The following is a 16,732-nucleotide window of genomic DNA, read 5'->3' as shown; positions in this document are numbered from 1 at the left end:
CCCATCTTGCATCCTTTCTGCCACCATAATACTGTCCTTGACTAGCAGCGCCACACCTCCCCCTCTTTTGCCCCCTTCTCTGACCTTACTAAAACACCTGAACCACGGAACCTGCAACAACCATTCCTGTCCCTGCTCTATCCATGTCTCTGAAATGGCCACAACATCGAAGTCCCAGGTACCAACCCATGCTGCCAGTTCCCCTACCTTATTTCGTATACTCCTGGCATTGAAGTAGACACACTTCAAACCTGAACACTGGCACCCTCCTGCAAAGTCAAATCTGTGCTCCTGACCTCTATACTCTCAATCTCCCGTACCCCAAAACTACAATCCAGGTTCCTATGCCCCTGCTGAATTAGTTTAAACCCCCCCAAAGAGTACTAACAAATCTCCCCCCCAGGATATTGGTGCCCCTCAGGTTCAGATGTAGACCATCCTGTCTATAGAGGTCCCACCTTCCCCAGAAAGAGCCCCAGTTATCCAGAAATCTGAATCCCTCCCGCCTGCACCATCCCTGTAGCCACGTGTTTAATTGCTCTCTCTCCCTATTCCTCATCTCACTATCACGTGGCATGGGCAACAACCCAGAGATAACAACTCCGTTTGTTCTCACTCTGAGCTTCCATCCTAGCTCCCTAAAGGCCTGCCTGACATCCTTGTCCCCTTTCCTACCTATGTCGTTAGTGCCAATGTGGACTACGACTTGGGGCTGCTCCCCTTCCCCTTTAAGGACCCGAAAAACACGATCCGAGACATCACGTACCCTTGCACCTGGGAGGCAACATATCAAACGTGAGTCTCTCTCGCTCCCACAAAATCTCCTATCTGTGCTCCTGACTATTGAGTGCCCAATTACTAATGCTCTGCTCCTATCCCCCCTTCCCTTCTGAGCAACAGGGACAGACTCCGTGCCAGAGGCCCGTACCCCATGGCTTTCCCCTGGTAAGTCCCCCCCCCCCCCCACAAGTATCCAAAACGGTATACTTGTTACTCAGGGGAATGACCGCAGGGGGTTCCTGCACTGACTGCTTCTTCCCAGTCCCTCTTCCAGTTACCCATCTATCTCCAGTCTTTGGTGTAACTACTTCCCTGAAGCTCCTATCTATGACCCCCTCTGCCTCCCGAATGATCCAAAGTTCATCCAACTCCAGCTCCAGTTCCCTAACTCGGTCTTGTAGGAGCTGGAGATGGCTGCACTTCCTGCAGGTAAAATCAGCAGGGACACTAACGGCATCCCTCACCTCAAACATCCTGCAGGAGGAACATTGCACTGCCTTCCCTGCCATCCCTCTTAGTTCCAACCAAGTTCTGGTAAACAAATATAAAATAAATAAAAAATAATAATATAATATAGCACTTACCTGCTCACACCAATGGGTCTTATTATTAGGTTAGAGGAGGAGGGCGGGTGGGAGACACTATACGTGTAGTGTCTCGGGTTTCCTCTCCGCCAGAATTTATTGGCTAGGGGAAAATCCTTCCCAGAAGTCCGCGGGTCGTACTTCCGGTTCCCGCCTTATATTATCTTTGCTCCCACTGGCACCCCGCCGCTCTCCGGCTCTCAATGTGTCCCCTCGCGCTCTTTCACTGACTCACCGCCGCTCTCCTCGCGCTCTTTTATCCTGTGTCCCCGCCGCACTCCTCGCTCTCACTGTGTCCCGCCGCTTTCCTCGCGCTCTTTCACTGACTCACCGCCGCTCTCCTCGCGCTCTTTTATCCTGTGTCCCCGCCGCACTCCCCGGTGATTTGGACGGAGTGCGAACCCGAGGCCAATTCGATTTTATGCTTAACTGGGTGGATGGGGAGCGTGCAGCGTCTTACCGTGTCGGGGTGGACAAAACTTTCCGTGCTTCTGGAGTCCAGTCGGCATTTTGTCTTGTGTCCATTGAGCTAGATCGTTGTCGTAGTCTTGGCGAGCGTGCGTGGTTGCGACTGGTCGAGTGTGATGGAAGCAAGTTGTGGCGAGAGTTCCAGGTCATCCTCGGTGGCAGAGTAATTGCTGGCAGGGCCTTCCGTGTTGGCACAAGATGGCGGCGCCCAGGACCCGCACGTGGAATTGGGGTCCCAAGATGGCGGCGCCCAGGACCCGCACGTGGAGCCGGGGCCCCAGGATGGCGGCTCCCATGACCCGCACGTGGCGTCCGGGACCCAAGATGGCGGCGCCCGTGGGAACCTCGTGGCAGCTGGGGGCAGTGTCAGTGGCGTCTGCGTGCCGGTCGGGGCAGCCGGGAGCGGGGACGGGAGGACCGTGGGCCTGTTGCGGGGGCTGGGAGGCGGGCCGGAGAGGTCGGTGCGCGGCGCTGGGCCCTGGGGGGGCCCGGGGGGGGGGGGGGATCCGCGATCGCTGCGTGGAACAGCAGCGACCGACTTGGTCTGGCCCTTCTTCCCGCAGCTCTTACACAGAGTGGAGCGGGCCGGGCAGCGCGGGCGGGGGTGTTTAGAGAGACCACAAAAATAGCAGCGGGGCCCCGATTGCTTGTCGGAGCGTCCCGCAGCGCAGGCCTGGTGGGTTCAGGGTCAGCGGAGGACGGGGGTGGCGCGTGCCACGAAGTCCAGGGGATTGCTGCGCGGCCGGGGGAGAATGCGCGGGCGTTCAGGTCGGCGACCTCCAGGGAGGAGGGTCCGTGCCTCAGCTAGGCTGAGGGCGTTCTTCTCCAGCAATCGTTGGCGGATAGAGGAGGATTGCATGTTGGCAACATAAGTGTCTCTAATTAAAAGTTCCATGTGCTTAGTCGCAGAAACTTGGGGACAGGCGCACATTCTCCCTCGAGCTGTGAGGGCCTGGTAGAATTCGTCGAGTGACTTACCAGGGAACTGCTGTCAGGAGATGCCGTGCGTATACTTCGTTGACCGGCCAGAGAAAGTGGCCTTTCAGGATATCCATGGCCGCGTCATAATCACTTTCGTCCTCGATCATTGCGTAGACCGACGTGCCCACGCACGAGTGGAGGATGTGGAGTTTCTGCTCCTTGGTGGGTTTGCTGGCTGCAGTTGTCAGGTAACTGTTGAAACACGCCTGCCAATGTTTAAAGATTGCAGGTGTATTTGAGGCATGCGGGCTGGTGCGGAGACAGTCAGGCTTGATGCGTAGCTCCATTCCAAAATTCTAGCTGATTAAATTGATGAACCATCAATTGGACGCGAGACACGATGAAGATCCAAACTGTGGCTTTAATCAGCTAGTTGTTAGCCCGGTGGTCGACTACAGAGAAAGGCCGACCGCCGGGAAACCTGGGTACTTATACCCCGCCCCGGAGGCGGAGTCTACTTGCCTCTCGACCAATTGGTGAGCAGTCACATGACTAGTCCCAGCCAATCAGCCGAGAGGCACATGACCAGCCAGAGCCAATGGGAAACCAATGGCAGTGTTCCCACTCATATCACCGCAGTGCATTTGCCTGAACCCAGCTCACAGTTACTTGATCGACCTTAAACAAGAGCTAGTATAAAAAAGTCATGCATTTAAGAGTAGACAATTTTGAATAGCTTAACTCTGCATTTTAATTGAAATACATAAAGTGATTAGGATTGGGACAACATTTAATCCCTTTTGCATGGCATAGAATGCCTAATTCAGCCCCTCATTCAGAGTAGGAGTTTGTGAACTGAAATTATTTGAAATGGTGATGGTTTGTCCTTACCCCAGCCCCACCTCCAGAAAAGGAGAGTTCCACTGCAAGGAGGTTGTGCAGTTGCAAGCTGCAATAGTTCGTTTTTCACAGCTTTTGAGGTAGCAGGGTCAGTGACACATCACTGACACTTATCTCATTGCTATGCTGATTTAAGTGGCGCTGACTCTCTCAAAAGCTTTGTCCTATAGTGCATTTTTCTCTGAGCCTCTGACTAACCAAATAGGAGCATCCCTACTACCTCAGTTTTGTTAAATTGTCACTGACCATAGAAAGACTCTCAAATGTATAAGGAGCCCAAAAATGGCAGTGGTGAGTATTGCTGTTAACAAATTTGAAATGGAGCATGTTTGTTTGTTGCGCAGGCAGCTTATGCACTGCACATTTTAAGAGTGTATCTGTTGTATATCAAACTATTGACAATAAAACTTGCCTTCGGATGCTGTGCATTTTGTGGTCGTTTTGTAGTGAAAATTGTTGTTGCAATACATTCTGTTTCTTTGTGGTTAGGCTCAGCGTGAGGGAAATGGATTAACACATCAGAGACACTGCCAGTAACTCAGATGAGCTTAAGCAATTGTTTGCATTAGTACAGAGCTCTCAAACGACAGTTAAGGTCTGATGAATTGTTACTTTTAAATTTGAGGTTGATAAATTTTTGTTAACCAGAGGTGTTTAGGGGCATGGTACAAAGGTTCGGCAATCAGAGTTGGGTCACAGATCAGCCATGACCTTACTGAATGGCAGAACGGGTTTCAGGGGCTAAATGGCCGCCTTCTGTTCTTGTGTTCCTAAGTTTGCTGGCAAATTCGTTGGCTGTTGTGTACTTGTACAATTGAGCAAGTTTGACTTCTGCGCAGGTGCTTTTATGTATTTTTGGCTTGAGTGTGGGGCACGAAGAGTTAGCGCGGAGAGAGTGGATGTTGAAGCTGGTGGACGGGATGCCAAATAAAGCGGACTGTTTTGTCTTGGATGATAATGAGCCTCTTTAGTGTTGCTGGGGCTGCACCCACCCAGGGAAATGGAGATGATTCAATCTCACTCCTTATGTGTGCATTGTAGGAGTGGTTTTGGGAAGTCAGCAGACTTGCTGCAGGATTCCCAGCCTCTGACCTGCTCTTGTAGCCACAGTATTTATATGGCTGGTCCAGTTGCGATTCTGGTCAATGGTAACCCCCAGAATGTTGATGGTGCTGACTTAGCTTGTTGTTTTCCACAAGGACTGAGGGAAGTTTATGATGGAAAGTGGACAACGGAATATGTCATCTCGTAAATCGCAGTTCATTAAATTAAGAAAAAAATACTTAAATCAATTTAGATCTATTTATGGTGCTTTTCTAATGAATTGTAGGGTTTAATGTGGTTGCTGATGTGGTCTGAGCTGCAAATACAAGGAAAGTGGGTTTCCTCCGGGTGTTCCGGTTTCCTCCCACAGTCCAAAGATGTGCAGGTTAGGTGGATTGGCCATGATAAATTGCCCGTAGTGTCCAAAATTGCCCTTAGTGTTGGGTGGGGTTACTGGGTTATGGGGATACGGTGGAGGTGTTGACCTTGGGTAGGGTGCTCTTTCCAAGAGCTGGTGCAGACTCGATGGGCCGAATGGCCTCCTTCTGTACTGTAAATTCTATGATATCTATAATTCTATGAAGTTGCAGGCTTAATCCCAGGGCTATGTTGAATGAGCTGATATCAGTCTCAAATGTTGGCCTCTATTCATGGGCTGAGAAGGAAAGTTTACCATAGTTCCTGCTCCTGATTGCAATGCAGGAGCTTTCCTGCTTTAAAGTGCATATGCGTGAGCTTCAAATGCAGACATCATTAACCCGAACTGTGTTGCCTCAGCTGTCAAGTAGCTCACTTTCTTTACCCATCAGCAGAGAGTGGTCAATTGTGGGACGAAGCAGAAGGCACTTGTGAAATAATTCCATTAAGACTGGCTTCCTTTTGTGTGAGGAGAGGACAGTCTCCAATCACGGACTTGGGCTGCAATCAACAGATGCAGTCTGTGCTGATTTTTGACCTTAAGATGTATGAAATAGTTTAAAGGTGATATGGCTATGCGAAGCCAACCTTCGTAATGTAATGAGCAACCTTCGTAATGTAATGAGCAGAGAAAGAAGGAGCTTTAATGTTCATGTACGTTAGCATTGCACCAAAAAGCAAATGAAAGGGATTTCCTTTTGAGAGCGAAGAAAATATGTGTTTACTTTTGAATGCAGTCAGGCATGCGGGACCAGTTATCGATTACTCCACATTGTCCTGTGTCATTTTCTGCCACTGTAGTGCTCTGGCATCAAGCATAAGAAGCAATCAAGGGCCAAATTTGTACATGGAATGGCCATTTGAGGTGTTAGAAATTTAATAAACTTGCATTGTTGATTTTTTTTTCCAAATTTAAATTTTTCAACTGAGGAATTGCTGGATATCAGTGAAAACACATCCCAAATTTCCTATGCAAAGATGGTTGTGAGCCACCTTTATTTCCCCCAAAATATATTTTATTCCTAAAATTTGTCAAAGTACATTGTGTAAATGTTCAAATTTGACATTACACAAAGTGCAATACAGATCTGTTTCTTTCAGTACAGTACATGAAGTGCATTATTGCACTTGCTCTGACCGGTTATATTTATATTGTACCTTTTAAGTTTCATGTCAAAAATCTCTGGTGTATAATGCCGCAAGGTTTTATATAGTTTCTAGTCCCTCAGTCTAATATGACACTGATACTGTTGTCTTTCCGACAGCTTTAGTGCACCCCCAGCATGTGGCCCCGGACCTTTTGAATGTACTAGTCTGCAGTCCTTGGTTGTTGATAGCTCTTTGCATTGGAATACTTGCAGGATTTTGCAGACCGAAGAGCATGTTTTAATGTATTGATGGTCTTCTAGCAGTGTAGAGTCACAGATTCATTAGGGTTTTTATAGCATGGAAAGAGGCTTTTCGGCCCATTGTGTTCCCGGCCATCAACCACCTGTCTACTCTAATCCCATTTTTCAGCACATGGCCTGTAGCCTTGTATGCTTGGCATTTCGTGCTCATCTAAATACTTCTACTTATGTGTTGTGAGGGTTCCCACCTCCACCTCCCTTTCAGGCAGTTCCTGATTCCAACTGAAAAGGGTGAAAAGGTTTCCCCTCACAATCCCGCTGAACCCCCTGCCCCTTATCTTAAATTTGTCCCCCCCCCCCCCTGTTTATTGACCCCTCCGCTAATGGGGAAAAATTCCTTCCTTTCCACCCTATACATGCCTCTCATAAGTTTATACGCTTTAACCAGGACCCCCCTCAGCCTTCTCTGCTCCAGGAAAACAACCCCAGCCTATCCAGTCTCTCTTGATAGCTGAAATGGTATGGTTGATGTTTATCCCAATGTGTCCTTGGGAGCAACCCGTAGAGCACAGTCCAGTGCTGCAGAGGTGAGATAGCTTCTTGAATACAGCAGAGTGCCCTGCTAGATCAATTTATTTAAACAACAGTTAAAAACCAGCCACATTGCTGTGCGTCTGAAGGCACATAAAGGCATGACCAGGAAAGGGCGGCAGATTTTAGTGAACGCAATGTACTTTTGCAATAATCCAGTAGTATCATGGGTACAATTACTGAGAGTAGCTTTTTATTGCAGATTTATTTAATTCAATTGTTTTAAAATTCCCCAGTTGCTGTGTTACAATTTGAACTTGTGGTCCCAGATCATTAATTCAGGTCTCTGATTACTAGGCCAGCAACATAACCACCACAGTATCGCTAAGCACGAGTGGGACAGTGCAAGAATGTATGTGAAGCATTGGTAAACCATATGTCAATTTTTCAAAATGTTGAACAATGGAGACTGAAAATCAAATGCAAGGTGTACACTGTTTTACATAAGTGTTCATTATTTCAGAATTACTCAAACAAGCTGTCACTGGAGGATTCCCATCTCAATTTCTATGGCTATCGAAGTACAGACAAAATAAAGATTTCGAGTTGCACAGATCCCTTGGAAAGAAATATGCAAATTGTGCTCCCTCATCGTCTGATCAGAAAGGAAAGAAAATGGCCAGTAAATTCGGCGGTAAAGTTCTTTCATTCTTTGTCCTGTTAATGCCACTTTTAACTCTTGAAGCAGTTGAAATGAAAAAATGAAATGAAAATCGCTTTATTGTCACGAGTAGGCTTCAATGAAGTTACTGTGAAAAACCCCTAGTTGCCACATTCCGGCGCCTGTCCAGGGAGGCTGGTACGGGAATCGAACCGTGCTGCTGGCCTGCTTTGTCTGCTGTAAAAGCCAGCGATTTAGCCCAGTGAGCTAAACCAGCTCACCAGTGTTTTGTGGAGTAGTTCCATTGCGATTGGTTACACTTGGCCACAATTATGAGCCTAAACAAAGAGGTTTTTTTTAACTGTGAGGGACCATCAGCACCAAGCTTCCATCAATGTCTTGCTTCATATCAAAATATTGGCTGGATAATAATCAGGAAGGTAAACCCTAGCTGAGTTTTAAACCAGTACAGATGAAGGATTGGACCTGAAATTTTCCTGAACTGTATGGTCAGTAATATTTTGCTATTCGGAATTATACGAGTGCACTGTCTTGGTGACAGTCATTGGTGTGAGTGACATTTTGCCCAGTCTCGTGTCAGTACAATGTTTTATATATTTTCATGGTAAAAGTGACATGAGGAACCTTTTAGGTTGAATTGGGGACATTTGTACTCTAGCAGCTAACATCAGTTAATTTCTGCAGTTCATTGGGGTGAATCAAGGAGGCTGTCTCAAGTTTGGAAATGTTAGAATCATAGAATGTCACTTCACAACAGTGAATTATGTACTTGGCTTACTAAATTGGCACTGGTGCTTTTCTTGAATAAGTTTAATCCTGCTCTACTACATTTCTGCCATACTGTTAAATTTTCTTTTTTTTCAGACCAATTACTTAATTCCCCTTTAATTCCCCTTCAACAATGGTTTGTGGTTGAGAATTTCATACTCTAACTGCCTTTATTGGACTAGATATTGGGCCAGAATGGTACTGTAGTGCCAAATCCAAGCACTTGCTAATCAGTGATTTAAAATAAAGGAAGAGATCACATTGCAGGGATTGCTAAATTTGTATATGAAACACAATGGATAGTCCCTGTTGTCTCCCTGGCAATGTGCTGGAGACCATTATGATATCACACACCATCATTGTCACTTCATAGCATTATATAGTCCTCATTCAAGCCACCTATTCTCAAACAAAGCTGAAGATGCTCTTCAGCCATCCACTCAGGTAGAGGTGAAGCAACAAACTGAGCCACAAATGAATGTGCTAATGGAATTATTTTACAGTGTTAATCTGTTGTCCAATTGCAAATCTGTATTTCATGCTGCTGTGTCTAATTTTAAATTTTGATGCATTTTGTTTTGCTGTCGTAGCTTTGCAATTTCCCTTGATAGTTTTGTCTTAGTTAATTTTTTCCTTTCATACTAGACTGTTTACATTTCCGAGCTCCCGACTGTTAATCCATCTTTTACCAAATTGTGGCTACATTTGTCTGTTATGTCAAAAACTAAATGAATTGAAAGAAATACCAAATTGTCATGACGTGGTTGTGCTGGAATAATGCAAATAGTTTTTATTCACCTTCTCAAGGGCATTGAGGGGTGGGCAATAAATGCTGGCCTAGCCTGTGATAACCACACCCCATGAAATAATTTTTAAAATGTATATTGTACAATTGGGTTGATCTTTGTGCAATAGTATAAAATGCATTTTGGCAAGTCAGCAACTGTTTTCCATCTCTCCCGCTTTTTATTTCCTGTGGAGGCAGAAATTAAAAATAAGCTGCTGACTAGCTAACAACCATTTTACACGATTGGACAAAGTCAACATCTACCCCAGTTACTTAATACTGAAGACAGATGGCTCTGTGCGCATTTATAGCCAGCCCAATATGCAAGGGAGGACTGATTCAGACCAGTGGTGGGAGGATGTATCCGTTTGGCAAGAACTACAAGTGTAGCCTTACTGCAGACACAGATAGTCTCTGCCACTTAATACAGATATAACCACAGCCATTTGATCTGCCCCCAGTCCTTGGTTGTGCAACGTATATATGAATTTACGATAACAAAGATAAACATCATGGGCGGGATTCTCCGACCGTGTCTGCCCAGCGACCGGAAAATCCCACGTAAGGTCAATGGACGTCTCCATTGTCTGCGTCTTGCCCGTGGCGTACTTGTGGCAGGTGGAGCGGAAGAATCCAGCCCCATATCTTCATGGATATGTTTTTTTTTTCTCCTGGACGCACGTTGAATGACCTTTGTGACAGAATGAAGAAATAATCTGTCTGAGAGTTTTAGGCTTAGAAAAGTTCAAAGTCACTGTGTTAATGAACACACCACACCCCAAATCAGTGTTAAATACTTACTCTGGAAAAGACTAGCAGTGGAAGTTAAGGCTGTGTTTAACTGACACACACAAACCTTTGAGAAAAACATAGGATAGGGATAACACAAAAATAAACGGAGTAGTTAGAAAAGGAAACAAGTTAAGACTCGGACTGAATGAAACAAATATAAAACAAGATAAGAGGTAGAGAATTACTGAAAATGAAAGTGGTTAAAAACATAACTGAAGTTTGTTGACAGTACAATGCAGAATGCAGCTAAGAAAAATACAAGATAGTCAAAAGTTAGTTTCAAGATTTTTCATAACTCTCTTGAGTTTGTTTTAATCAATCCTCCCTTGTGTTAGTTGTTGAATTCTATTTACCATTTTGTTCCATAATCTGTAGCTAACACCATAATCAAAAAAACAAATTCAGATTGAAATTTATTTTCTGTTCCTAATTAAGGGATATTTATTGAACTATTCAAAGAGATGATTGGATGCTGTGTTGGGGGCTATGTTTCTGTGGAAGGATAAGCTCGATCGGTCAAATGGTGACCTTCAACAACAGTAATTTTGACAATTGGCTTGGGATTTTTTGTTTGCAACTCCAAATTGACAAAACATTTTTTGAATAGACCCTCAGTGAGACCTTTTAAATCTTTGCGCCTGATTAGTATTGCATATGGTTGTTGCAACGACAGCGTTTCCTTTGAAACAAACCATTACAGATTGTATTTTAAACATCCATGTTTGTAACTGAGCCTGACGCTACAGGGTTTTAGTACACCTTCTAAATGAAATGAAAATAGCTTATTGTCATGAGTAGGCTTCAATGAAGTTACTGTGAAAAGCCCCTTTCCGTCACCACTTTCCGGCGCCTGTTTGGGGAGGCGCCTGTTCGGGGAGGCTGGTACGGGAATTGAACCGTGCTGCTGGCCTGCCTTGGTCTGCTTTAAAAGCCAGCAATTTAGCCCAGTGAGCTAAACCAGCCCCTTCTAGCAGACCTCATTGAGTAATGATTAAGTGAATCACGGCAATTTTCTTCTTGCCCTCCTCCCTTGTTCAGTGACTCTGAGCTGAAGGCCGTGTCTTTATTGCTGACATCAATGCTACAAAGAGGATTTCCGGTGTTGGCCATAATGGGAGTGCTTGCACATTTGGTAGCTCCCGCTCGCGGTGGTATTTTTGGACCATTTCCCCAGCTAACGGGTGGATGTGTTGACCAAAAATGGTGCAGGAGGGGTGGAAGGAGAGAGTGTCCCACCGGTGGATGGATTCATGGACCAGAAGTGGTTTAAATAGAATGGAGCAGTTGGAGCAAGTTGGAGTTGTATCTGCAACACAGGTGAAGATGGCAGAGGGTCAGGGACACTTTCAATGGTCGACGCAGCAGCTGGTGGGCTTCCTGAATGAGACGTTCACCCAGCAGAGGAAGGAGAATCTGGAATACCTGGCGAGGGTGGTGGATCTGATAAAGGTGGGGATCGATCGCCTGGAAACGAGACTGGAGACCCAGAGCCAGGCGATCCAGAAGGTGGAGGAGACGGTGGGGGAGCACGAGGAGCAGTTTGCCTCGATGGCTGCCGAGCTGCGGGTGATGCCGGGTAACCAGAGGCGGCTGCAGGAGACGGTGGAGGACTTGGAGAATCTGTCCCGCAGGCAGAATTTGAGGATTGTGGGGCAGCGGGAGGGCAGCGAGGGAGCGGATGCTGGCTTGTATGTGGTTCAAATGTTCGACAAGTTGCTGGGTGAGGGGGCATTTGAACGACCTTTGGAAGTGGACCGGGCGCACAGGCTGCTGATGAGGAAGCTGCAGGGGAACGAACTGCTGAGGATGACGGTGGAGAGCCTTCATTGATTCCTCGATAAGGAGTGGACCCTGAGGTGGGCTAGGCAGACAAGGCAGTGTACCTGGGAAGGCAATGAGCTGCGTGTGTATCAGGACCTGGGTGCGGAGCTGGCCAAAAGGAGAGCAGGCTTTAACAAGGTGAAGGTGGCCCTCTTCAAGAAGGGGAGGAAATTTGGTATGCTGAACCCGCCGCGCCTTTGGGTGACCTACAAGGCTGTGGCTGTACTTTGCGATGCCGGAAATGGCGATGGAATTTGTTAGGGACAATGAACTGGCAGGGGAGGGAGTACAGTGACCTTTTGATAGGATGCCCGCTTTCTGTTCCTTTGGGTTTGTTTTTTTATTCTTTTGGGGCCATTGTTCTGTGTTTTTTTTTCTTTGTGGGGATGGTGGGTCACTCTTTTCTTTGCGTTTGGGTTGGTGTTGTTATGTTTGCACCAGGATAATGTTTCAGCGGGGGGATAGGATGCTAGGCGCCATGGGTGGTGATGACCAGGCTAGCTGGGCGGGCGAGTTTACTGAAGCGCAGTGGGGGATGAGCAGGTGGTTAGTGTGTTGATGGGGGTTGGGGTTGTAATTCTGTGGTGAGGGGGAAAACTGCTGACAGGGGAGTATTATTTAGAACGTGATATGGCTCTACTGAACTTTATAAACTACTACTGGGCGGCGACTATTGCAATGGTTAGGAAGTGGGGGAGGGGTCGGTATGGGAGCAGATGGAGGCAACCTCATGTAGGGACACGAGTTTGGGGACACAGTTAACTCTGCCGTTCTCGCCGGCCAGGTACTCCACAAGCCCGGTAATGGTGACGGCCCTGAGGTTGTGGGGGCAGTGGCGGCAGCACGTGGGGCTGGAGGGGGGCTTCGGTATGGGCACCGATATGTGGCAACCACCAGGTTTTGGGATGTGTGGTTGTCCATTGTATTATAATGTACAATATAAATGCCTCAATAAAATATTTTTAAAAAACAATACTACAAAGACCAGGCCTGATAGTAGGCTTGGGAATATTTTGGTTTGAAATTAAAGACACTCTTTTTCGATTGTTTGTCTCTGTAGAAATATTTCACTTGAATAATTCACTGTCTTCTCTCTTACAATGTTTAGTTTTGAGAACTTGTTCACCTTTGTGTGAGGTGCCTATGCAAAGTCTTTCAGCTGTTTTCAACAGTATAATTTACATGGCAGCTTAAGAATAATAAGCATGCTGTCTAAACTCGTAATCGTTTGCATGGGATAATGAATTGTTGGACTGACATACTGACATAAATGACTGATTAGGATTTGCGTTTAAGGTCATCAGTGCTCTCTAAGTTCCACTGTATTGACTAGAAAACTGAAGGTTTTCTTGATGGCGATTATGTTGAATACAAAATCTTGAATGATGATTATGTTGGATACAAAAACAACAAAAATCTTGAAAATCTGGGGGGATGAGCCAGAAAATGGTGGAAATATTCTGCAGGTCAGAGAGCATCTGTGGAAAGGAACAAATAACATTTCAGGCTATCTGCACGGGAATGTAGGACTTAGGAACAGGAATTAGGACATTCAGCCCTTTGAGACTGCCCCAGATGCTGCCTGTCCTGCTGAATATTTCCACCATTTTACGTTCTTTCTGCTGACACTGGATGTGGTTTGCTTGAACAAACTGGAATCTGTATCAGCTTGGACCAAAGGTACAGTTATGTCCCAACGTCTAAACATTAATTTGTCTGGTTACATTATTAATCTTTAAAGATACCAGTGCTACGTAGAGAACCTGTTGTATATGACTTGTTGGATGCATAAACACTGAATGTTGCAAAATATACAGAAAAGCTTTATGCAAGAACAACAGTTTGTATGTGCATAGCATATGTAGCATAATAAACATCCCGAAGGGCTTCACAAGGGGTTGTGAGATCATATGAACAGAAGGTTGGTAACAGAAGTAGGTATTAGGGTCTGTCTTAAAGGAGGAAAGCAAGGTAGAGAGGTGGCACAGTGGTTAGCACTGCTGTGTCACAGCACCAGGGACCCAGGTTCATTTGCGGCCTTGGGCGACTGGCTATGTGGAGTTTGCACATTCTCCCCATGTCTGCGTGGGTTTCCTCCGGATGCTCCGGTTTCCTCCCACAGTCCAAAGATGTGCAGGTTAGGTGGTTTGACCATGCTAAATGGGCAACAAATGCTGGCTTTGTCGGTGATGCCCACATCCCATGAATGAATGAAAAAAAAATCAATAATATAAACTCAATTTCGTAGAGCACAACTCTCCCATTCCTATTGTGTAAAAGTGCCTTTTTTCAAACCAGAAGGCTACTCCTCCGACTCCAGTCTTCAAAGGTGGCAGGGACACGGTGAGAAGGCTCACCACCAGTTCCTTAGCTTTATAAACAGAAATGTTTCAAAACAGAAATTATTTATGGAATAAAATAAAACATGGGAGGTTATGCTAAATCTTTATAAATTGCTAGTTAGGCCTTGGGTGAAGTATTGTGCACAATTGGGGCACAATTGGTAGCATGGTGGTTAGCATAAATGCTTCACAGCTCCAGGGTCCCAGGTTCGATTCCCGGCTGGGTCACTGTCTGTGTGGAGTCTGCACGTCCTCCCCCTGTGTGCGTGGGTTTCCTCCGGGTGCTCCGGTTTCCTCCCACAGTCCAAAGATGTGCGGGTTAGGTGGATTGGCCATGCTAAATTGCCCGTAGTGTCCTAATAAAAGTAAGGTTAAGGGGGGGGTTGTTGGGTTACGGGTATAGGGTGGATACGTGGGTTTGAGTAGGGTGATCATGGCTCGGCACAACATTGAGGGCCGAAGGGCCTGTTCTGTGCTGTACTGTTCTATGTTCTCTGTTCTAATTCTAGGCACCACTTTTTCGGTTAAGTGCCTAAGGCCCTGAAAGGGATACAGAAATTTACCAGAATACGATCAAAAGATGAGAGCCTTCAGCATTTGAAGAGACCGGGGAACTTGGGATTGTTCTCCTTAGAGAAGATCGAGGGTAGATTTAATAGAAATGTTCAAAATTATTACTTTCTTCAAAGAGCACAACAAAAATTTATATTTATACTGTGGCTTTAACGTAAGGAAACGACCCAAGATGCTTCACTGGAACATTATAGAGCAAAATATGACCAGGAGAGGTGGTGGCATAGGGTAATGTCATTGGATTAGTAATCCAGAAACTCAGGGTCATGCACTGGGGACCTAGGTTCGAATCCCACCATGCCACATGGAATTTGAATTCAATAAAATAAGAAATCTGGAATTAAAAGTCTAATGATGACCATGAAACTATTGTCGATGGTCATAAAAACCTATCTGGTTCACCAATGCCCTTTAGGGAAGGAAACCTGTTGTCCTTACCTAGTCTGGCCTACATGTGGCTCCAGATCCCCACACACTGTGGTGAATGTATTATATCAATAATCCACCAGTGTATTTGTATCTGTGTTGTTGCACTTGTATTTGTATCTGTGCTATACTGTTGCCCTTGTGGGCTTCTCCTATGGGCCATTGTATAGCATTATCCATAGGAGAACATGTTGGGGCATGTATGGGCTCCGCCCATGGCTCCTCCCCTTGAAGGGAGGTATAAAGAGCAGTCGACCTGCAGGCAGTTCTCAGCATTGGTTCAGTCGCAGGCAGGCACTGTTCTAAGTTGATTAAAGCCACGGTTTACTTCTACTCATGTCTCGAGTGAATTGATGGTCGCATCAATTTAATCAACTTAAATGCAACTATGGAATAGGCCCTCAAACCTGACCGACTGGAACTCGATCTGCAGGCCGCGGAGGCGAAATAAATTTTTTCGCACTGGCGCTGCTGCTTCAAGGCCTATCTCGCAGTCTTCTCCACGCCTTCCCGTCACCGACGAACAGAAGCTGAGCCTCCTCCACGCACGGGTGAGCCATCGAATCTCTGTTCAACTCGACGGGGCCTCCTCCTACACAGACGCCCTCCCGATGCTCGAACGCCTCTATGTACGGCCCGTGAACGAGGTCTACGCATGACACATCCTCACCACTCGCCACTAGCGTCCCGGGGAATCGCTAGAAGACTACCTACGTGACCTCAAAGTCCTCGCATGCAGCTGCAACTACCAGGCCATTATAGCCACTCAACATATGGAACTCACCGTCCGAGATGTCTACATGGCAGGAGTTCGGTCCAACTATGTGAAACAATGCCTACTCGAAAAGGAAGCCCTGGACCTGGATCAGACGGTAAAGTTAGCCTCCTCTCTGGAAGTAGCATTCCAGAGCCTTAACGCGTTCCCGGCTGACCACGCGACCCCCTCGTGAACCCACGACCAAAGACTACCCCAGGCCTGTGCCTCGCGGCCGCCCGCCCACCATGGGGGGGCTACCCTGCTATTTCTGCGGCCAGTCCCAACACCCCCGGCAGCACTGCCCGGCCCGTAACACGAACTGCAGCAGCTGCGGGAGAAAAGAACATTTCGCCAAAGTTTGCCTGGCCAGGTCCAAGAACTCTAACTCACAGGCACGATTCTCAGATTCACAGGCCCGCAGACCTTGCAGTGTGGCAGCATGTCTGCCGACTCCGCCCCCTGCAGACGCATCATCAGCCTCGTGCTATCCGTGGGGGCAGCCATCTTCCAGCCCTCACAGCACGTGCGACTCACGGGGGCCGGCATCTTGGCCATCCTCCCCCACGCGGCCGGCCATGTGCGATCCATGGAAGTCGCCATCTTGGACACCATCTTCCTCAGCGCCCGCCATGCTCGATCAACGGGCCCGCCATTGCGGAGCCGCCCCAGCACTTCCGACCACGCCGACTACCAGCAACTCAGCACAGTCACCCTGGATCAGTCGCGACCCAAGCACCTCCGGAGCTCTATGATGACCGTCCGGGTAAACGGGCATGAGACTCCTAGCCTT

At 46.9% G+C, this 16,732-nt stretch overlaps 1 protein-coding gene across 5 annotated transcripts in view; it reads left to right on the top strand.

The window, feature by feature from the left end:
* inpp5b (inositol polyphosphate-5-phosphatase B) overlaps window positions 1–16,732 on the top strand; it is a 246,141-nt gene that overhangs the window by 83,439 nt on the left and 145,970 nt on the right. For 2 of the 5 annotated variants that reach the window (XM_038801314.1, XM_038801323.1), the window contains exon 6: window positions 7,518–7,688. The exons of 1 other annotated variant lie outside the window; for it this stretch is intronic. In XM_038801314.1, coding sequence (XP_038657242.1) covers window positions 7,518–7,688 — 171 coding nt within the window. Of the gene's footprint in view, window positions 1–3,747; window positions 3,945–7,517; window positions 7,689–8,860; window positions 8,889–16,732 lie in introns of those variants that run through there. 2 more of the 5 variants (XM_038801353.1, XM_038801380.1) reach the window with 2 other exon arrangements.

The sequence above is a fragment of the Scyliorhinus canicula genome, chromosome 1 (assembly GCF_902713615.1).
Source record: "Scyliorhinus canicula chromosome 1, sScyCan1.1, whole genome shotgun sequence".
NCBI lineage: Eukaryota > Metazoa > Chordata > Chondrichthyes > Carcharhiniformes > Scyliorhinidae > Scyliorhinus > Scyliorhinus canicula.
Note: the sequence above shows the minus strand (reverse complement) of the source record. Positions and strands in the feature narration are given on the sequence as shown.